At 22.1% G+C, this 22,465-nt stretch overlaps 7 protein-coding genes and 2 pseudogenes across 7 annotated transcripts in view; 7 read left to right on the forward strand and 2 right to left on the reverse strand.

The window, feature by feature from the left end:
• Window positions 1–445, forward strand: part of DDB_G0282661 (hypothetical protein) — a gene marked incomplete at both ends in the record, with an annotated part of 458 nt that extends 13 nt beyond the window's left edge. The window contains 2 exons of the mRNA XM_635096.1: window positions 1–326; window positions 380–445. The exon at window positions 1–326 is cut by the window's left edge and continues 13 nt beyond it. Coding sequence (XP_640188.1) covers window positions 1–326; window positions 380–445 — 392 coding nt within the window. The remainder of the gene's footprint in view (window positions 327–379) is intronic.
• A 46-nt stretch (window positions 446–491) lies between these two features.
• DDB_G0282663 (hypothetical protein) lies at window positions 492–969 on the forward strand (the record flags this gene model as incomplete). Its single annotated transcript, XM_635097.1, has 2 exons — window positions 492–604; window positions 705–969. 2 exons carry the CDS (start codon window positions 492–494, stop codon window positions 967–969), a joined length of 378 nt encoding a protein of 125 aa, XP_640189.1.
• Window positions 970–1,162: 193 nt separating this feature from the next.
• DDB_G0282665 (hypothetical protein) lies at window positions 1,163–1,491 on the forward strand (the record flags this gene model as incomplete). The annotated part of the gene is made up of 2 exons (XM_635098.1): window positions 1,163–1,241; window positions 1,289–1,491. 2 exons carry the CDS (start codon window positions 1,163–1,165, stop codon window positions 1,489–1,491), a joined length of 282 nt encoding a protein of 93 aa, XP_640190.1.
• Window positions 1,492–3,932: 2,441 nt separating this feature from the next.
• Window positions 3,933–5,703, forward strand: DDB_G0282667 (Kelch repeat-containing protein; the record flags this gene model as incomplete). The annotated part of the gene is made up of 3 exons (XM_635099.1): window positions 3,933–4,083; window positions 4,185–4,418; window positions 4,508–5,703. The coding sequence occupies 3 exons, from the start codon at window positions 3,933–3,935 to the stop codon at window positions 5,701–5,703; spliced, it is 1,581 nt and encodes a 526-aa protein (XP_640191.1).
• A 488-nt stretch (window positions 5,704–6,191) lies between these two features.
• On the forward strand, window positions 6,192–7,580 carry DDB_G0282671 (annotated as a pseudogene; the record flags this gene model as incomplete).
• Window positions 7,581–8,515: 935 nt separating this feature from the next.
• DDB_G0282673 (hypothetical protein) lies at window positions 8,516–10,048 on the forward strand (the record flags this gene model as incomplete). Its single annotated transcript, XM_635102.1, has 1 exon — window positions 8,516–10,048. One exon carries the CDS (start codon window positions 8,516–8,518, stop codon window positions 10,046–10,048), a length of 1,533 nt encoding a protein of 510 aa, XP_640194.1.
• A 1,016-nt stretch (window positions 10,049–11,064) lies between these two features.
• On the reverse strand, window positions 11,065–13,090 carry DDB_G0282675 (annotated as a pseudogene; the record flags this gene model as incomplete).
• Window positions 13,091–13,489: 399 nt separating this feature from the next.
• spt16 (FACT complex subunit SPT16) lies at window positions 13,490–16,820 on the reverse strand (the record flags this gene model as incomplete). The annotated part of the gene is made up of 2 exons (XM_635104.1): window positions 13,490–16,398; window positions 16,511–16,820. The coding sequence occupies 2 exons, from the start codon at window positions 16,818–16,820 to the stop codon at window positions 13,490–13,492; spliced, it is 3,219 nt and encodes a 1,072-aa protein (XP_640196.1).
• Window positions 16,821–17,700: 880 nt separating this feature from the next.
• On the forward strand, window positions 17,701–22,080 carry DDB_G0282679 (hypothetical protein; the record flags this gene model as incomplete). The annotated part of the gene is made up of 1 exon (XM_635105.1): window positions 17,701–22,080. The coding sequence occupies one exon, from the start codon at window positions 17,701–17,703 to the stop codon at window positions 22,078–22,080; it is 4,380 nt and encodes a 1,459-aa protein (XP_640197.1).
• Window positions 22,081–22,465: the final 385 nt, after the last annotated feature.

Raw genomic sequence — 22,465 nt, forward strand, 5'->3', positions numbered from 1 at the left:
CACATTTCAGTGTCGATAGAGAATTATTGGAAATATATATCTATATTTTAAAAGTTTTATTAGCATGTAAAATGTTTAATTTCGTTGTACCAATAAAAACTTTTTTTTATAGAGTTATTTGTTGTACAGCATTAACATTAGCAAGTCCAACCATTTCATCAGTATTATTAAATCAATTACCAAAATATCTTCATCCATCTCATCAATATGTACTACCATTTGTTTTATCATTAAGTTTGCTATTAAATTCAATACTTTATTATTATAAAAGAATAAATAAAATCCCTCAAAATCAATTATTAGATGAAAATCATTTATTTATAAAGGTAACATATATACATATAGATTAGATAAATATTTAATTATTAATTATTATTAGTTATTAATAACCATTGCTATTTTAGATACTTTCTTCAATATTTTGTGTAATAATAGGAATGGATGATATATTTTCAGTTCATTGCAAAGCACAACATATTGTTCAAAAAACAATGGTTGGGTCATTATTTATGGGTTTTATGTCTGTTAGTTTGGGTACTTTTATTGGAAGTGTAGTTAGAAAATCCTCTAGAGGTGATCCAAATATTTTAGAAAATCCAACACCGTATGTTATTATATTATATTTTATTTAGTTTATAATTAATAATTTAATTTTTGAAAATTAACAAAATTATTTTATAATGATAAAATTGATAATATTATAGGGATTTTATAGCAATTAATTTTATGGTTACAATTTATTATTTTTGGAAGGATTTTGGACAGATAATAATCAGTTTACCATTTATCAATTTAAAATTATATATTGATGAAATTTTATTATTCTCATTCGCATTATTATACTCATTAATATATATTTTTGATATTATATCATTTATAAATCAAAAAAATAATTTAAAATTTAAAATTAATAATAATAATAATAATAATAATAATAATAATAATAATAATAATAAAAAATTCAACTAAAATAAAAAAAAAAAAAAAAAAAAAAAGAATAAATTCAATTAAAAAAAAACTTCTCATATAATTACTAGTGTTATTATATACGATTTTCTTATTTTAATTTTAAAAAAAAAAAAAAAAAAAAAAAAAAAAAAAAAAAAAAAAAAAAAAAAATAGAAAACCAGACAGAGAGATATAAATTCAAATAGAAAATAAAATGGAAATTTATACACATTACAATGTTGATAGAGAATCATTGGAAACGTTTTTGTATATTTTAAAAGTTTTATTGGCATGTAAAATGTTTAATTTCGTTGTACCAATAAAAACTTTTTTTATTGAGTTATTTGTTGTACACCATTATCATTAGCAAGTCCAACCATTTCATCAGTATTATTAAATCAATTACCAAAATTTCTTAACCCATCTCATCAATATGTACTACCATTTGTTTTATCATTAAGTTTTATATTAAATTCAATAATTTATTATTATAAAAGAAGAAATAATATACCTCAAAATCAATTATTAGATATTATTAGATGAAACTCATTTATATATAAAGGTAGCATATGTATATAGATACATACATATACATTAATAAATATTTAATAATAATAATAATAATATTATGGGGAATTTATAAATTTATTATTTTTGTAAGGATTTTGGACAGAGAATAATCATTTTACCATTTATCAATTTAAAATTATATAAAATTTTCTTATTCTCATTCGCATTATTATACTCTATAATATATATTTTTAATATTATATCATTTATAAATCAAAAAAATCATTTAAATAATAATAATGATAAAAAATTCAGTTAAGTGGAAAAAAAAAATTTTATAAAAGAATAAATCCAAAACTTATTAAATAATTAAGTGTATATTATATACGATATTTTTTTTACAAAGAATTAATACCTAATACCACTGGGGGATATGTTTTTTTTTTTTTTTAATTTTTTTTAAAATAGATAAATTAATATAAAAACACACACATAAACCACACACACTCTCTCTATCTTTTCCACAAATTTCCATTTATTTGGACATAGAATTATTTTTTTTAAACACCACACCCACACACTTTAATATCTAAATTTGCTTTTTTGGAATAATATTCAAAATTAAATTTTTTAAAAAAAAAATTTAAAAATAAAATAAAATAAAAAAAAGTAAAAACTAAAAATAAAATAAAAATAAAAATAAAAATAAAAATAAAATTTAAAATCTAAACAGATTTACAATTTTCATTAATTTTATTTTTTTGGTTTTTTTAAAAATTAAAAAAAAAAAAAAAAAAAAAAAAAAATATTTAAAAAAAAAATATTTAAAAAAAAAGGGTTTTAAATGTGAATTTGGGGGTAAATACGATTTTAGAAAATTTGATAAAAAATTTGGTTCTATTGTTAACAGATCTAAAAATAATCAAAAAATAAAAAAATAAAATTTAAAGTAAAAAAATAAAATGTTTTGAAATTTTGTGTTAATTTTAGAAAAAAAAAAAAAAAAAAAAAAAAAATAAACAAAACAAAAAATTAAAAAATCAACAACGGACAATTTAAAAACTAAATAAAGATATAAATATTAATATTAAAATTATTTTTCCTATAAAAATAAAAACTTTTATAATTTTTAATCTAAAATTAGTTAAAGTAATAATTAAACTCTATTCATAATAATTATTAATTGTTTAATTTATTTATTTATTTATTTATTAAATTAATTTTTTTTTTTTTATTATTTAAAGAAAAAAAAAAACCAAAAAAAAAAAAACCAAAAAAACAAAAAATCCAAAAATTATTCAAATTAAAATACAAATAAAATAATAATAAAAACTTATTATAATAAAAAGAATTTTTTTCTTTTTTATTTTAATTTTAAAACCAAAAAAAAAAAAAAAAAAATATAAAAACTTTGAAAAAAAATTAAGAGATATTTTTTTTTTTTTAAATAAAATAATAATAATTATATAAAAAACACAATATACCATTTTTTAAAATGAATATTAAGAGAACGTATGTATTAAATTAAATTATTTTTTTTATTTTTTTATTTTAATTTTAAATATTCATTTTTCGTAATTATTTATTTCCCATTAAAACTAATTAAATATCCATATCCCATCAAATATATATATATATATATATATAAAAAAAAAATTTTAAAAAAATAAAATAAAATAAAAATGAAAAAAAAAAAAAAAAAAAAAAAAAAAAAAAAAAAAAAAACCAACCATTAAACAAATTAAAAAAACAAACTTTTTTTTTTTTTTTTTTATTTTTTTATTTTTTTATTTTTGGTTATATCTTTATAATTTTTTTTTAAATTATAAAAACAGTAAAAAACATAGATTTTATCCATTTTACACATTCTCTTAATTTTCAGAAAAACATAAAAAAAATAACCACAAAAATAATTCATACAGATTGAATTTTCTATCAAATTAATTTCAATTTCATTTTATATCAATTTTAAGAATTAAAAAAAAAAAAAATAAAACCAACAAAAACAAAAATATCCATTTTAAACATTAATTTTATAAACCATAAAAACTCCATTGGTAAATATTAAAATAATACTATTTAGATCTATAAATTTTAAATTTCCATTTTATTTTATTTATTATTTTTTTTTTTTTTAAATTTATTTTTTAAATTTAAATTTAAATATTTATTTTTTTTTTAATTTAATTATTTATTTTTTTATTTTTTGATATTTCAAACCTCATAATGAAACTTACTTTTTTTTTTTTTTTAATTTCTCTCTCTTTTTTTTTTTTTTTTTTTTTTTTTTTTTTTTCCTTCCTTCTTTCCAAAACTCGAAATTTTACATTAATTTAAAAAAAAAAAAAAAATCAATAATAATAATAAAAATAATAATACTAATAATAAATAATTCAATAATCAATCATAATTAAATTTTCAATAATATTCGATTTTGTAAAATATTAATATTTATAAAAAAAAAAAAAAAAAAAATGATTAAAAAAATTAAATTATCAAGTTTCACAAAAATTATTAAATCCATTGGAAAGAAAAAAAGCATGGATTCAATTTATGGGAAAAATTGGGAAGGATTAAATATTTTCTCATATGAGGTATTGGTCCATATTTTCTCATTTTTAGATTGTAAGTTTTAAATTAAAATAAAATAAAATAAAAAAAAAAAAAAAAAAAAACAAAAGAGAATATTTTATTTATAAAATCTATTACTTAATTTTTATAATTAGTGACCGATATTAAGAATTTAAAATTAGTATCAAAAGATTTTTCAAATATAGCATCTGAGTGTTGTTTATGGAGAATGTTTTTAATTAAATTACATACTGATGGAAAGATTTCACCAAGAGTTTGTCATTCAGCTGTTGTTTATAAAAATTTAATGTATGTTTATGGTGGACATTTACCAGATAGTCATACTTTTATTAAAGATGTTAAAAGTGATTTAAATGCTTATGATTTTGGTATGTAAATAATTTTTAATTATTATTATTACTATTATTATTTTTTTTTTTTTTCAATTATTAATAATTTTTTTTTTTTTTTTTTTTAGAAACTAGAAAATGGAATACATTAACAACAACAGGAATAAATATGCCAGAGAAAACTGAACATTCAGCAGTGGTTTATAAGAATTCAATGTATACATTTGGAGGTTATTCAGGTACATCATCAAATTATATGGATATTTCAGTTTATAAATTAAATTTAGATACAATGGAAGGTGAAATATTAAATGGTACTGGTCAAAAACCAATGGGTAGATCAGCTCATTCTGCAGTGATTTGGAAAGAATATATGTATATTTTTGGTGGTTGGGATGGTACAGAATCAAATAATACTTTCTATCGTTTAAATTTAGATACATTGGTGTGGTCATTAGTTCCAGCAAAAGGTACACCACCACCTTGTATTAGGTCCCACTCTGCAGTTGCTCATAACGATTTCTTATATATTATTGGTGGTTATGGTCCAAACGGTCATACTGAACGTCCATATAGTTATGATTTGGCTAATAATCAATGGGTGCCAATGTTAATGAATAATAATAATAATATTAATAATAGTAAAGGTGGTAGTAATAATAAAGGAAAGAATAGCCATGATGATGGTCGTGGACCATGTTCACGTTCACGTCTACGTACAGTTGTTTATGGTAATAGTTTATGGTGCTTAGGTGGTTGGAATAGATCATGCTATTATAATGATCTTTGGAAATTTAATTTGGATACTCGCCAATGGAGTAAAATTAATTCATCATTTGAATTAAAAGGTATTGGTCAATATTCAGTTGTTGCATATAGAAACCAACTCTACTTCTATGGTGGATATAATCCAACCACTAGTTCACCACAACCAAACGTTTATACTTATATTGTTGAAAAAGATCTCGAAAGAGATTCAATCAAAAACAAAAAGAATACTTTAGAACCAATGGAAATTTTTATTGATAAAAATAATAATAATAATAATAAAAATAATAATAATAATAATAATAATAATAATAATAATAATAAAAATAATAATAATAATAATAAATTCATTTCTTCAATTAATATTTCTTCAACCGATGATAATAATGATAAAAATAATAATAACAATAATAATAATAATAGTGATAACGAATCACAATCAATCGATAATAATACCAATAATAACAATAATAATAATAATGATGATGATGACGACAAACAAAATTCTAATATTTACAATCAAAACCTTTCAAATGTTGGAATACCAACAAATTGAAAATAATAATAATTTATAAAATATATTAAAAAAAAAAAAATAATCTTTGTACATATATATAAAAAATAAAATAAAATTAATGTAATAGAAATAATTGATTTTTATTTTTTTTTTTATTTTTTTTTTTTTTTTTTATTTAAAGTTATAATTGTTTATAATATTATATTTAAATGATTGATTTTCAAGTTCAATAATAATTTTAAATTTTTTTTCTATTGATCTATAAAATTTTATTAAAAATAAAAATTTTTATTTATATTTTTATTTTTTAATATAAATCCCAATTAGTTGATTTTTTTTTTTTTTTTTTTTACTTTTATTTTTTTTTTCTTTTTTTTTTTATTTTTAATTTATAAATTTAATTTTTTTTTATTTTTTTTTTTTCTCCTAATGTTATTATTGTAAATCAATTCAAATAAATTAAAAAAAAAAAAAAATCAAAAACCAAATTAAATGGAAAAAAAAAATGGAATATGAAAAATTTATGAATGAAAATAAAGAAATTGGTAGATTTAACTGTAGAGAAAGAAAATTTAAACATAGAAAATGAAAATTTAAAACAAATATTAGTAGATTCAAATGTAGAGAAAGAAAATCTTAAAACAAAAATTAGTAGATTCAACTGTAGAGAGAAAATTTAAACATAGAAAATGAAAATTTAAAACAAAAATTAGTAGATTCAACTGTAGAGAAAGAAAATTTAAACATAGAAAAGGAAAATTTAAAACAAATATTAGTAGATTCAACTTTAAAAATTGAAAATTTAAAACAAACAGTAGATTCAGCTTTAAATAAAAATGTAAGTAAAATCATTTAGTAATAATTTTTAAAAATATATTTGCATAATAAAATTAATATGTTAATCTATTTAATTTAGGAATCTTCGGTTTTTTAATTAATACCGAAGAAATTAATTTTACCAAATATGATATTATTGAAAAAAATACTATATTACTAAAAACTATGAAATAAATGAAGGAATTCAATTACTCTCAGATCTGTTGTTTTTCCTTGAAAATGAAATAACAGAGATTCCATCATCATTTTAAAAAATTTTAAAAAAATATACATCTGGTGATGTTGAATTTTTCTATGGTCCAACTTCATCTGTTTTTATTGCCAATGACAAGTTAGTATTTAAATGGTTTAATAATTCATCCGATTATAAACATGAAGTATACTATTTAAGCCTATTAAATGGTATTGAAGGTACTCCATCAATTATGCGTGAAAATGAAAAGAAAATTGGATTGAATCAATCACCAAGAGGGCGTTTGGTTTGGGATTTAAAAGATAAAGTTCTTCCAATATCATTCTACACAAAGGTATGTAAATCCAATTCAATAATTATATAATACCCTATTTTTAGAGATATATATGTATATATACTAACCCTTATTTTAAAATTAAAGTCTGTAGAAATTCTTCAAAACATTCACGAAAGATTTATTATTCATAGAGATATTAGATTATCTAATCTTTTGAAAATGGATAATGGTTCACCACTTTTGGTTGATTTTGGTTTTGCAACTAATACTAGAAACGATGTAGAGTATTGCGGAACTTTGACTACAGCTTCGAACAGAATTTATGAAAAATTATTAGATAATGGTTTTTATGATACATTTTCAGTAACAGAAGCTGATGATTTGGAATCATTGGTAAAAGTGTTTGTAATGGAGAATGAAGATTGTGTCAAAGGAATTATCAACTCAATTAAAAGTAAAAAGGTAAGGCTCTTAAAGACAAATTGGGATTGGTTAAAAAAAAAATACAATAACTATTCAAAACTTTTTCAACTTGCATCAAATAAAAACTATGAAGAGTTAAAAAAGGAATTTTTAATTGTTGACCAAATCAAAAAATCAAATAAATGATAAAAAGAACAAAATTGATTGCAACCCCTAGTCTTTATTATGCTTTCAAAAAATTTACAAAAAGTTTCCAATAAATCAGAGAATAAATTTTTTTTTTTTTTTAATAGGATTTAATATTTAAAGAAATCAATTATTTGAAAAAGATAAATGGGTGGAAAGAATAAAAAATTATTAATAATTATTATTACCTTTTTTTTTTTATTATTTATTTTTTTAACTAAAAATCTATATTTTATAAAATATAAAATATATTCCCTGTCCTTAAAAATAAAAAAAAAAAACATTACACCAAAATAACGTTTCAAAAAAAAAATAAATACTTTTTATTTTAAATTTAAAATAATTTTTTTTTTTTTTTTTTTTTTTTTTTTTTTTAATTAAAGTTAGATTGTATTTTTTTAAAAAATAAATACCAAAATTTTTATTTTTGAAATATAAATATTATAAAATGAAAAAAAGAAAATAATATAATGATTATTTGTTTTATTGCTTTGTATAAAAATAACATTCAAACCCAAGGTTATTTTTGACACTTTTTCTAAAAGAACAATAGAATCTTTTTTTTTAAATTCTGTGCAAGGTGTTCGTGGGAAATTTTTTTTTAAGATTTTTTTTTTATTTTCATAAATTGTTTGGTTTTCGTATTTTTTAACCAGGGTCAAGTTTCAAGATTACATTTTTTTTTTTTTTTTTTTTTTTTTTTTTTTTTTTTTACATATTGTAAAAACACAATATAATTATATATACATATTTTTTTTTTTTTTATTATTATATAAATAATTAAAATGTCAAATTCTATTTTTAGACACTAAATAAAAAAAATAAAAAAAAATAATAATAATATAATTTAATTACATATATTGTATTAGTAAAATTCACATATATTTTTTCAAAAAAATAAATAAATAAAAAAATAATAAAATAATAATAAAAAAATGAATAACACTAATATTGAAAATAACAATAATATTGGAAATAATAATAATGAGGAGAGAGAAATAATTGGTTCAGCAATAATAACAAATAGTATAGATAATAGTGATAAAAATAATGAAAATGAGTTAATTAAATTAGGTAAACAAATCGATGATATTGAAGATGCAAAATCATTATTAAAAAAAAATAAAGAACAACTTGAATCATTACAAAATAATAAAATTGATTTAAATAAATCATCAAATGCAGTACCAAACAATGTATTAAAAACATCAACAAATTCAATTCCAGAAAATAAAGGTTTAAAATCATCAACAACAAATTTAAATAAGAGTACTGGTTTAAAACTAAGTCAATTATTTGTTAATCCATTATTATATAGTGTTGCCTCTGAAGATCATATGGTACTTCAGGTTTCACCATCTGAAATGCCACCATCGCCACGTGATATTGAAGCTGCAAATAATGAAGAGGATGATGATAGCGATAATATTCCAATGAATAAGGTTGACTCCAATTTAACCACTACTCCTGGTGGTGAAAATAATAATAATGATGATGAAGAAATTACAGATGATGGTAATGTTAAAGTTGTTCAAAGAAATAAATATTTACAAAAATGGGATGAGATTTGGTCGAAATTTCAAGGTATTATTTTATTGGTACTTAGTACTGGTCTTTTTTCAGTTATGGCATTAGCAGTTAAACAACTTTCAAAAGAATTATCATCATTAGAGATTGCTTTCTTTAGGTCATTTTATTGTTTTATAGGTTGTCTTTTAATTTTATTTCCATTGAAAATTAATCCATTAGGTCCAAAAGAAAAGCGTTTATTCTTATCATTACGTGGTCTTTCAGGTACTATTGGTTTATGTGCTTATTTCTATTCCATCACAGTTTTACCATTATCAGAAGCTGTAATCATTTCATTCACTAGTCCAGTTATGACCGCTGCATTAGCTGCGGTACTATTAAAAGAGAAATGGGGACCAGTTCAAGCAATATGTGCATTCTTATCATTATGTGGTATTACAGTTATTTCAAAACCATCATTCCTTTTCCACGATGATCATAATGATGGTTCAACTGCAAGTCATGCTGAAGGTGATCCACATAAATTATTATATATTTTTACAGGTATTATAGGTGCATTCTTTGGTGCAATCTCTTATATCGCAGTGAGAAAGGTGGGTCCAAATGTGCATGCATTTGTATTGGTAACTTATTTCTCTGGTTTAGCTTCACTAGTTACTTTTCCATCAGCTTTCATATTCCAAACTTTCAAATGGCCATCATTAAAAGCTTGGGGTTGGATTACATTAATGGGTGTTTTTGGTACAGTTGCTCAAGGTGCAGTCAATAGAGGTATTCAATTGGAAAAAGCTGCAAAAGCCGCTGCAATGAATTATCTTCAAATTATTTTTACATTTATTTGGGAAATTACATTCCTCCATGAAACAATTGATTGGATAACATTATTAGCTGCTGGTTTAATTTTATCATGTGCTATTGTGACTGCCATAAGAAAATAAATTAATAATTAATAATTAATAATAATAAATAATAATAATAAATAATAATAGAATAATAATAATAGTAATAATAATAATAATAGTAATAATAATAATAGTAATAATAATAATATAATAATAATAACAAAACTAATAAATAATAATATAATATATTTAAAGTTAACTTAAATATATCTCTATTTTAATAATAATATATATTATATATAAAATTTATATGTAATAATATAAAAAATATTTAATTAAATAAATCATAATAGTACTTTTGTAATATTTTTACATATTTACTAAATTTAATAATAAAATTAGTTTATTAAAAAAAAAAAAAAAAAAAAAAAAAAAAAAGTTAAAATTGAGAATTTAGAGAAATAGTAATATTTGAAGTTATTTTTTATTTTTTTATTCTATTGTTTTTGCTCTAGGAATTTGAAAGTTTTAGATAGAATTTGACTAATTAAATCAATTTTTAAATAATGTATTATACATTTCTTTTTTCATATAGAGTATTCCACCTTTGGTTTCATTTAAAGTCTTTTTAACATTAATTCCACCACCAGTTTTTGTGCCTACTTTGAAGCAATATAAACTTGGAATAGTTCTTTTTGGTTGTGGTAATGTAATTAAATCTGCTTCTTGCCAAGAATCTAAATAAAACATTTTATAGTGATTACCCGTTATTAATGGGACAGTGACATTATTGGTTATTGGTTCATAGCCCATGAATTGTGGTATCTAACAATGGCACCATATTATTTACACTTAAAGCCGTAATAGTATTAGATGTAGTTGTATTTGTATTAGTGGTTGAAGTTGTATTTGTATTTGTATCAGATGTAGTTGTATTTGTATTTGTGTTAGTAGTTGAAGTTTCAATGGTATTAGTGTATGAAGTTGTAGTTGTATTTGCAATGGTATTTTTGTGTATATTTGTATGATTTTGGTTATTATTTGAAGTTGTGGTTGTATTTTTTATTTTATCAATTTTAATAAATTCATTTTTCAATTCTTCATAGTTTTTATCTTGGGCTTGCTGGAAAAGTGTGGAGTATTGGGGGTAGAATTCTGTTTTTAAAATTTCCCACATTGTGCGAAACAATCCAAATTCCGAATTTGGTATTGATAAGATATTTCTTTTAACAGTTTGCTCATTCTCCATAATATAAACCTTTACCAATGACTCTAAATCATCAGATTCATCTACTGAAAATGCATGATTGGTTTCATTCTTTATTAAAATATTATAGATCCTATTTGAAGCAGTATTCATTGTTCCTTGGTAGAATTCTTCATTTTCAGTGAAATTTGCAAAACCAAAATCTACCAAAAGAGGATCGCCACCAGAATCCATTAAAAGATTTGATAATCTAATATCTCTATGTATAACCTCTCTTTGATGTATGTTTTTGAGTATTTCGACAGACTATTTTAATATAATATATATTTATATATTATATTGAAAAAAAGATTATAAATAAGTGTTTAAAAAGAAAATATAATTATAAATTATTGACTGTAAATTAAATTTACATACCTTAGTATAAAAGGAAATATCAATGAGTTTGCCTTCTAAGTTCTTAATCAATTGGCCTCTTGGTGATATTTGAATCCAGTTTTCAGTTTGGTTTTGTTGTTTTATTGTTGGAGTACCTTCAATACCATCAATAAAGGTTAAATATTTAACTTCTGTTTTAAAAAAATTAGGATGATTAAACCATTTATATACAAACTCCTTATTTACAATGAAAACCGAAGATGTTGAGCCATAATAAAATTCGACAGAATCATTTGTATTGTTTTTCAATATAGTTTGTAAGCTATTTGGAATGTTTCTAATAAATTGTTCGAGGTAAAACATTATATTTGAAAGGTATTGAAACCCTATTCTTAAATCATAGTCGATTGTAATATAATATTTATTGTTTTCAATATCATACTTTACAAATTTAATTTTTGTTTTATTCATTAAGAAACCAAACATTGGACGTTTTAAAACATGATGATTTGACTTTTCAACGATTATATCAATATATTTAAGAACTTGACCCAGGTTTGTATCACTTGTTATTGAACCTTTCTTTATATCACCAACCATGTGCATCCAATAGGGTTCAAATGGAAATCCTTTTTGATTAATAAAGTAATCACAATACCTATTGCTTATTATACTATTAATCTTTATTTTCGTTCCATTGGTAATAATTAATTTCCTTTTTTTATTAAAATCTTTAAAATATTCATCCAATTTCGATTGCATGGTAGATTCTTGATTGCAATCATCTAAATTGATGACATGTTTCTTTAATTCTATACCACTTGGTATGTTCCAATCTTTGAATTCACAGTTTTCTTTTATCAACTTTAGGGATTTCTTGATTTTAAACAATTCAGAATATGAAGTTGTTCCTTTTGAATCACCCTAGATTTTTATAAATTTTATTATTAATAATTTTTAATTAGAATTAATTTTAATTTAACAACAGTCTCGAATTGAATTTGTCTTACATTTTTAGTTGAAGAAGTTAAAATGATTGATTTTTTAAGATCCTCCACATTTGTCTTTAATTTTTGTTTCTCTTCTTCAACTTTTGTTAAAAATTCTTTTTTTTCTTCTTCCACTTCTTCAACTTTTGTCTTTAATTTTTGTTTCTCTTCTTCAACTTTTATTAAAAATTCTTTTTTTTCTTCTTCCACTTTTATTAAAAATTCTTTTTTTTCTTCTTCCACTTCTGTCTTTAATTTTTGTTTCTCTTCTTCCAATTTTATTAAAAATTCTTTTTTTTCTTCCTCCACTTCTGTCTTTAATTTTTGTTTCTCTTCTTCAAATTTTATTAAAAATTCTTTTTTTTCTTCTTCCGACATTCTATTTTTTTCTTCTTCAATTTTTAACCTTTTTCTTTTATTTTCCACTTTTTTGAAAAATTTTATTTTTTGTTTTGGATCATTAATATTATCAATTTCATAATCTTCTAATATTTCATAAATATCATCTTCTTTTAAATCCTTTAAACTTTCTTTATTTTCTTTCAAAAATCCTGAAATGTCCATTTTTTATTAAAAGGTTTTTTTTGATATTTAAATTTATTGGTAGTTTTTTATTTTTTTTAAAACTTTATGTTTGTTATTAAAAAAAAAAAAAAATTATAATAATTATAATAATTTTTTTTAAAAATTAAGGTTAGTAATTAAAAAAAAAAAATAAAATAAATAAAATAAAATAATAATAAAAGTTTAAGGATCTTTTGAACTTATTTGGGTTTTATATATAAAAAAAAAAAAAAAATTTGTGGTGCGCCAAATATAGAAAACAAAAAAATGTAAAACAAGTAATTACATTTTAAAAAAAAAATAATAATAATAATAAAATTTGCAATTTCCAAATAAAGTATTTTCAGAAATTTATAAATAATAATAATTTAATAATAATTTTTTTATTTTTTATTATTTCTATTTTCTTTTTGATGAAGATGATTTTGAGGAAGAGGATGATGAACCTTTTGAAGATGAAGATGAAGATTTTGATCTACTTGAACCACCACCACCACCACCACCACCACTACTACTACTACCTGATTTTGAAGAGGATGGTCTATTGCTACTACTAACAGATTTTTCATCTCTTTTTCTTTTATTTGTTTCATCAAAAGTTTTCATTTTATCATCTCTTTCAGCTTTTTGTTCTAAATCTTCCCAATTTTCACCTTCGGAAGAATCTTCATCATCATCATCAGAACCTGAAGACATTGAAGAGATATAATCACTAGATTCAGATTCGTCACTATTGGAATGATAATCATCATCGCCACTATCTTCTTCCTCTTCTTCTTCTTCTAAATCCAAGAAAGACCAACCACCATCGTCATGGAATTTCTTTACATCACTTTTGATTGTATCCATAATTCTCTTCCAATTGTAATTACGTTCAGATTGATAAAATTTAATATTGAATGAATCGAGCCATTCTTTGACAGTTTCGAAATAGTTTCTTGGGATGACACTGATACGAATTGGTGGACGATTGTAATCCTTAAAGACAAAACTGAGATCGAAATTCTTGAGTGAACGAATAGCTCTTTCAAAACATGCGATTTCAACATCATCAAGGGTAAGAACGAAAAATGGTGGCTCTAAAATGGAGAGTAGACAATGTACTGATGGTTGAATGAAAACGGTGGAAACATTTGGTACACCATAGAAACCCAATTCACGATAGGGTACATCAAATTCAAGACCTGGTTCAGGTGCGATTTCTTCTACACGTTTAATGAAAGTTTTGAAATCATTGTTAATCTTTTCTTTTAATGCACGTTCACGACGTTCTTCCTCCTCCTCATCATTGAAACGCGATGAAACATCGAGTGATTGTGACATCTCTGAAATTTCAATATAGAACTGAACGTCCTTTGTTTTCTTTTTACCAATCATGAGAGCATCATGAAGATGGAAATGAATTACGGCCATTGATTCTTGATCTGCTTGTTGATAGATGGCATGTTTAATATTTTTATAGAGTACATCGATTGGAGTACGATCTTTTGTTGAGGTTGGATTGAAACGAATACCATTTTCATGTGCCTCTAGGATACCAATAGTTCTACGAGCACCTGATAAAGTTGGACGAGCATGTACCTCTGGTAAACGTGGGAATTTACCACGTAAAAGAATTAACTTCTCTTGAGTGATAAGATTACGTTTTTCACGATCTTCAGTTTCACGAGTTGTAAATTTCTTTTTCAATTCTTTAATCAAACGAATATTGTTTGCTAAAACCTTTGGATCGTTAACTTTATAGGTTACCTCACGAATATACATTAATTGTGGTGGAACGAAACCTGCATCGATTTGTTCTTGTGTATAGGATGTTGGAGTATTGAAATTTACACGAATGTACTCCTCTGATTTGGAGATATTTTTGATTGTGCTAATGTGAAATGGGACCATATAGCCAAATATTGGGAATAATACTGTCTCTTTCTTTGGGTCAATGTACATTTTATTCTTGACAATATCTTGTGGGTATGCTCCAACACTACTATAGATTGGTTGTAATTTAGTGATTGCTGTGTAATCTACTTCTGGTGTACCTTTTTTACCATTTGGATCAGTCATTGCTTTAATTTTATTCTCTGCCTCTTGTAAATTCTTTTGTTCAAGCATCTTTTGATGATCACGACGACGTTCTTCAACAGACTTGGATTTCTCTTTAGTTTCTATAGTTCTACCTGTAATACCTTTAACATCATCTGGTAATTCCAATTTAACAGATGGATCATTATCGTTGTCATCATCATCATCTTCACCACCCAACATATAAACTACATCGGAAGCTTTCTTACCAACATCTGTTAATACCTCAACTTTACCTTCATCATTCAATAGGACTGTATCAGAGATCAAGAGTGAATAGGTTTTTGATTTCTCATCTTTACCCTCTGGATTTGAAATCTTTTGGAAACCACAGGCAATATTGAGTGTCATACCAGCTTTAAGGGTTCTAGAGTTAGTTGCATTCAAAACGGCCAATGACTCTTGAAATTCAATACCAATACCATAACCAACATTCTTTGGGAAATGATCAACCAACTCTGGTTTCGATGATTCTTTAATGGTTTGAATGGCTTTTTCATAGAGACTAGAGAATGTTACATCGGGTTTAATGGCCTTGATAACATTGCTTTGAACATTCAATAGAATGGCATAGTTTTTCTTTTGATCGCTAGTTGGATCAATGATATAGGTACGAGCAATATTTGAACAATAGTTCTTATAACGAGCACCACAAGACACAATGATTGTACCAAAATGAAGTGGATTATCATCACTTGATGCACTTGCTCTAAGATCATAAATACCACCACTTTGAATGATTGGAACATAGGAGTAATCTACATGTTCAACCGTTAATTTACTACTGATCTTTTCTGGTGATTCGAAAATATCCGCTGCATAGTCTGCCAATTGATTATGAGTTTGTCTTTCACCCTTATCGATAATGGTTTCAATCTTTGGGAGAATATGACTCTTTAATACCTTTGATGTAATCTTTGCTGATGTAATAATATTCTTTTGTTCTTGAAGATCCTTTACCAATAAACAACTTGATAATGCTGGTGTAATATCTACTTTAGTCAAAGGGCATTCATTAAGTGCTGCTTCCCATTGTAATGCTAAATCTCCTATATATGTTTCCTTTATAATCACACCAATATTACTACCTGCTTTTGTAGCCTCTCCAATTAATTTCTCAAAATTACTCTTATTCTTATCTGATTTATCAATTGTTAAAAAGTTAAATTTAATTGATGATAATTCTGTTTTAACTTGTTCAGTTTCTGATAATTTTTGAAATAAATTAACTAAAAAAATAAAAAATAAAAAATAAAAAATAATAATATTTTAAAAAAGTTATTATATATATATAATTTTATTATTATTATTATTATTATTATTATAATTGAATAAACTTACTTTTCTTTGATGTTGATACAATATAAATTTCTTTTTCTAAGAATACAATAATTGTATCTTTTAATTCATAACCAAATAACCAAGTTTGTAATGATGTAACCTTTTGGTATGGATTACTTTCATTTGGTTGGCCCAATGCCAATACTAATGAGTTGGCTGATTTCCAAAGGTTACTATCTGAATTCCAAGAATCATATAAAATTTTAACTCTTTTACAAAAGTTACCAGCATCTAAAGTTGCTTCTCTTGGTCCTGTTGGTACTGCTGGTGCTGCTGTTGTTGTTGTAGTTGTAGTAGTTGATTGTGACATTTTTTATTTTTTATTTTTCTTTTTGGTATATTTATATATAATAATAAAAAAAAAAAACAAAATAAAATAAATATATATATATAAAAAAAAAAGATAATTATTAATGAACACACAACCAATAAGGGTTTTTAAAAAAATGAAATGAAAAAAAAAAAAAAAAAAAAAGTAAAAAAAAAAAAAAAAAAAAAATAAAAAAAAAAAAAAAAAAAATTAAAAAAAAAAAAAAAATAAAAATAAAATAGACGATTCTTGGTATTGATTAAATCAATAAATTAAAAATAAATTAAAAAATTTTTTTTTAAAAAAATAATTTATAAAAAAAAAAAAATTTATATAAATATTTCTTAATATATTCTCATTTTTTAAAATTATAAAAATTGTTTATGGGTGTTTGGTTTTACTTTTATATGTGTAGAATTAATTTTATTGCGCGCAATTTTTTTTTTTTTCAACAGCAAAATTTAAAAAAAATCCCAAAAATTCAAAAATTCAAAAATTAATTTATTTCTTTTTATTTCCTTGAGATATTTAAAAAAAAATAAAATAAAATAAAAAAAAAAATATGTATCTTTTTATTTTTTTTTATTTACTTATTTATTTAATTTACTATTTATTTAATTTAATTATTTATTTTAAAAATATTTTATTTTGTGTTTAAAAAAAAAAAAAAAAAAAAAAAAAACTAAATGAAGATGTAATTAAATTTATCCAATATTATTAAAGAATTTTTAAATATTTAAATATTTATTGATATCTATTTCCATAAATAGAATTTTTTTTTTTTTATAAATAAAAAAAAATAGAAAAAATTAATTTTTTTTTTTTTTGTTTTTTTTTTTTTTTTTTTGATTTCGCATTGTGTTGTTAAACACTTTTTTCAATGTCTCAAGTGGATGATGACATTTTAAAGATGATGGAGGGTAATTCCTCTGATTCAAACTTACAATCACAACAACAACAACAACAAACTCTCACATTCAATGATGATGATATATTTAACGATCCAATAACTGATGTTACCTCCAACAAATTTTATAATAATAATAATAATAATAATAATAATAATAAAAATGATAATAATAATAATAATAATAATAATAATAATAATAATAATAATAATAATAATAATAATAATAATAATAATAATAATAATAATAATAATAATTTAAACAAGATTAATGGCAATGATAATAATATTGACAGACCCAAAATTCCAAGTATACTTTATAAATCAAAATCTATGCCAATACAATCTGAAATTAAGCAACAAACAGATATTATTAGATCAACATCCACAGGTACATCCTTAAATTCTACAACACAAACTACAAAAACAATAACAACACCACCAAGGCCAGTACCATTACCTCCGCCATTAGAAATTAAAAAAACTATACCCAATAACAATAATAATAATAATAATAATAATAATAATAATAATAATAATAATAATAATAATAATAATAATAATAATAATAATAATAATAATAATAAACCAATATATAAACCATTACAACCATCATTACCTAAAAGACCGAGTTTACAGCCATCCTTACCTAAGAAACCACCTCAAAATATAATAAAACATCAACCAATAGAAATTAGATCTCTTTCCACCCCAAAGAATAACAATAATAGTTACAGTGGAAATAATAGTAATAATAATAAAACCAGTGGTGATGGAGTTCAATATACATATGATCCACAAATAGCAGAAACAAGATCCGCATATTTAAAACACCAAAAACTAAATGATAACAACAACAGTAATAATAATAATAATAATAATAATAACAATAATAATAATAAAACAACAGAATGGACAGATTCAAAAAGTAATAATATCAATATTAAACAAGTTAAACCTTTTGAATTTGCACCAAGGGATGCATTATATGAAGATTTCGAAACTCCTCCTCCTCCTCAAACATCACCAATAACGCCAAGTAAATTATTAGCAACATCATTGTCTAATACAACTTTAAAAACTCCAACCAAACCCTCAACTGTTAATAATAATAATAATAACAATAATAATAATAATAATAATAATAATAATAATGATAATAATAATAATAATAATACTAATAATGACGATGATAATAAATATAGCGATATCAAAGGTGAGCCATCATCATCATCATCATCACCATCATCACCATCATCCCCCTCAACTAAAACAACAAATGATGATTATTATGAACCGCCATACGAATCACCTCAATTTGGTTTTAAAAAAAGTTCAACAGTATATGATAATGGTATTAATGAAAAGATGTTTTCTTTAAAGAAACCTTTAAAACCTTTGAACAATAATAATAATAATAAAAACAGCAATAATAAAACTAATCCTAATCAATTTGGGTTTACATCACATCATTTTAATAAAAATACAACAACAACAACAACAACAACAACAACAACAACATCACCAAAACCACCCAATACTAATAACCAAGATGAAGAAATATTTAATATGGATGATTATAATTTCATACCAAAAAAGAAAACTACAACAACAACAACAACCACTACTTCACCAACTTTTACTTTAAATTCAAACTCACCATCAAATACACCAAATAAAAAAAAGATAACTCAATTTGTATATGATCCACCAACAAAGAGACCTGATAATACAGTTAATAATGAAGATGACAATAATAATCAAAAAAGAGTTCATAGAATTCAAACAGATAAATTAAAAGAACCAAATGGTTTCATTAAAGTTGGTGGATATAATAGTGATTGTAATTCAATTCAAAGTTTAGAACAATTATATAATCAATTCAAACCAAATATTAAATTAATAATTTGGGGTGTATTCTTTGATAATGATAAAACCAATACTAGACCATCACCAACAACAACAAGCAGTACCAAAGAATCTGAAAAAGAAATATCTCATGAACCCTTAGCATATACAATTTGTTTTTTATTAAATGATGGTACAATTGATATTAATGATCAATTTGAAATTAATATAAATAGTGGTACTGACAATAATAATGATAATAATAATAAAAAGAATGGTTTAGATGATGAATTCGAATATATTCAAGCAACAGTATCAAATAAAAAATCATCATTACAATTGAAATCAAACTCGACAAATCAAAAAACGACTATAAATAATTATATATCAAAAAAGTATTTCATTACAATTTGTGATAATATGGGTGGCAAAATTGAAGAGAAATTAAATTTCATGAAAAATATCATTCAAGATGAATCAATAGTTAAAGTTGTTTACTTTTGCCAAGAATCAATTAAACCATTCATTAAATATTATGATTGGATTAATTTAAGGAATTGTTGGGATCCAATGATTGGTGCTTGGTTATTAGAAAGTGACCTTTTATCAACTAAAAAAGTTTCAATTGAATCACTTGCTCATTTTTTAAAATTAAAATCATTAAATAATAATAATAATAATAATAATAATAATAATAATAATAATAATAATAATAATAATAATAATAATAATCAAAATAATAATAATTTAATATTTACAGAAAAAGAATTAAATTATATATTAAAAAGAGAATCATTATTATATGATAAAGATAAAGATACATCATCAAATTATAATAACTATCTTTATGATCATTGGTTAGTATTAAAAGTTTATAATGTAATCTCAATTAGTTTATTCGAATTTGATTTAAATTTCTCATTTTCAAATGAAATGAGATTAATACCGATTCTATCAAAGATGGAATTAGAAGGTATTTGTTGTAATATTGGTAAACTGGATCATTATTTAAAAAGAATTTCAGAGTTTACTAAAGAATTAAAAGAAAGTGTAAATAAAGACGATGGCGATGATGATGACGATAATAATTTTAAAAGATTTGAAGAATTTAAATTAGGATCATTTAAAGAAGTTAGTGGATGGTTAAATCAACATGGTGTAGATATAAAGAGTACAAGTAAAGAAACATTGATTCAACAAAAAAGATTGAATATAAATAATCAAAAAGTTGTAACATTTATTGATAGAGTATTATTCTATAGAAGATTATCAGCTTTAAAAGGTCACTATATTGAACCATACTTGTTAAAGTATACAAATACTACTACTACTACTAAAACTCGTAGTAATACTAATTCAACATTTCAAATCTCTTGTCAATGGAATCAAACTGGTACTGCTACTGGTCGTTTATCATCCTCTGAACCAAATCTTCAAACTATTCCAAGAACGTCAACATCATTAATAAATCCAACTACAGCAACAACTACTACTACTACTACTTCTACAAATAATGATTTAAATGATTTAGATGATTTAGATGATTTAGATTATAATGGTAATGATGGTGGTTCATTAGATCCTGATTTTATTCAAGCATTACAAGATGATGATGATAATAATAATATTAATAATAATAATAATAATGATGATGATGATAATATTATAAATATTAGAAATTCATTTATTTCAAGAGAAGGATTTAGTTTAGTAGTATTAGATTATAATCAAGTTGAATTAAGAATTATTGCACATTTTTCAAGAGATAAACATTTAATTGAATATTTTGAAAGTGGTAGTGATGTTATTAATATGATGGCAGTTAGATTATCGGATAGAGATGATCTCGATGTAAACAATGTTGATAAAGAAACTCGTGATAGAGTTAAACGTATAGTTTATGGTATACTCTATGGTATTCAAGCATTTTCTTTGGGTAAATTATTAAATATACCAATTTATAAGGCATCTGATCATATAAAGAATTTCTATTTCAAATTTGATGGTGTTTCAAATTTCATACAGATTACAAAATCAAATGCAGAAAAATCTCATGTCGTTCCTACACTTGGTAAAAGAATTAGAAAATTAGATAGTAAATTTAAAACTAAAGCTGTAAATTCAATAATTCAAGGTAGTTCTGCCGATATCATTAAATTAGCAATGATAACAATAATGAATGAATTATTTTTACCATTATTAAATTTAAATTCAAATAATAATAATAAAATACCTCGATTTTTATTACAAGTTCATGATGAATTAGTATTTGAAGTACCAGATGAATATTTAGGTGATAATTCAATTAGAATGGATCTTTTAATTAAATACCAAATGGAAAATGTTTCAAATTATTTTAATATGTGTGTACCTTTATCAACATCTTTATCCATTGGCAAAAAGTATGGTTCATTATCAAAAGTAGTCTCTGAAAAAAATCAAGTCGATTTAAAAGAAAATATGGACAACTTTAAACAATTTTTATTTAATTATAAAAATAAATAAATTATAAAATAAAATAAAGATTATTAATTTATTTTAATAGTCTATATTTTTATTATTAATAATAATATCAAAAAAAAAAAAAAAAAAAAAAAAAAAAAAAAAAAAAAACCCGTTGGGATTTTAAACTCCTAACTTTGGGCATTCCTAGAAAAAGTTTTTCACAGATTAAATTAATTTAATGTTAATTCCTATTTTTTAAAAAAAACTAAACAAAAAAATAAAAAAAAAAAAAATAAAAAAAAAAAAACTAAAATCTGTGTATAATCTTTCAAGACAATATTATTAAAAAAAAAATAGGAATTAATTTTTCCTAAAAGGAGTTTATAGGAATTAAACAAAAACCTATTACATACTTTCAGTAAAATTTAAAATTATTTTATAAAAA

Source organism: Dictyostelium discoideum, assembly GCF_000004695.1.
Source record: "Dictyostelium discoideum AX4 chromosome 3 chromosome, whole genome shotgun sequence".
NCBI classification, from domain to species: domain Eukaryota; phylum Evosea; class Eumycetozoa; order Dictyosteliales; family Dictyosteliaceae; genus Dictyostelium; species Dictyostelium discoideum.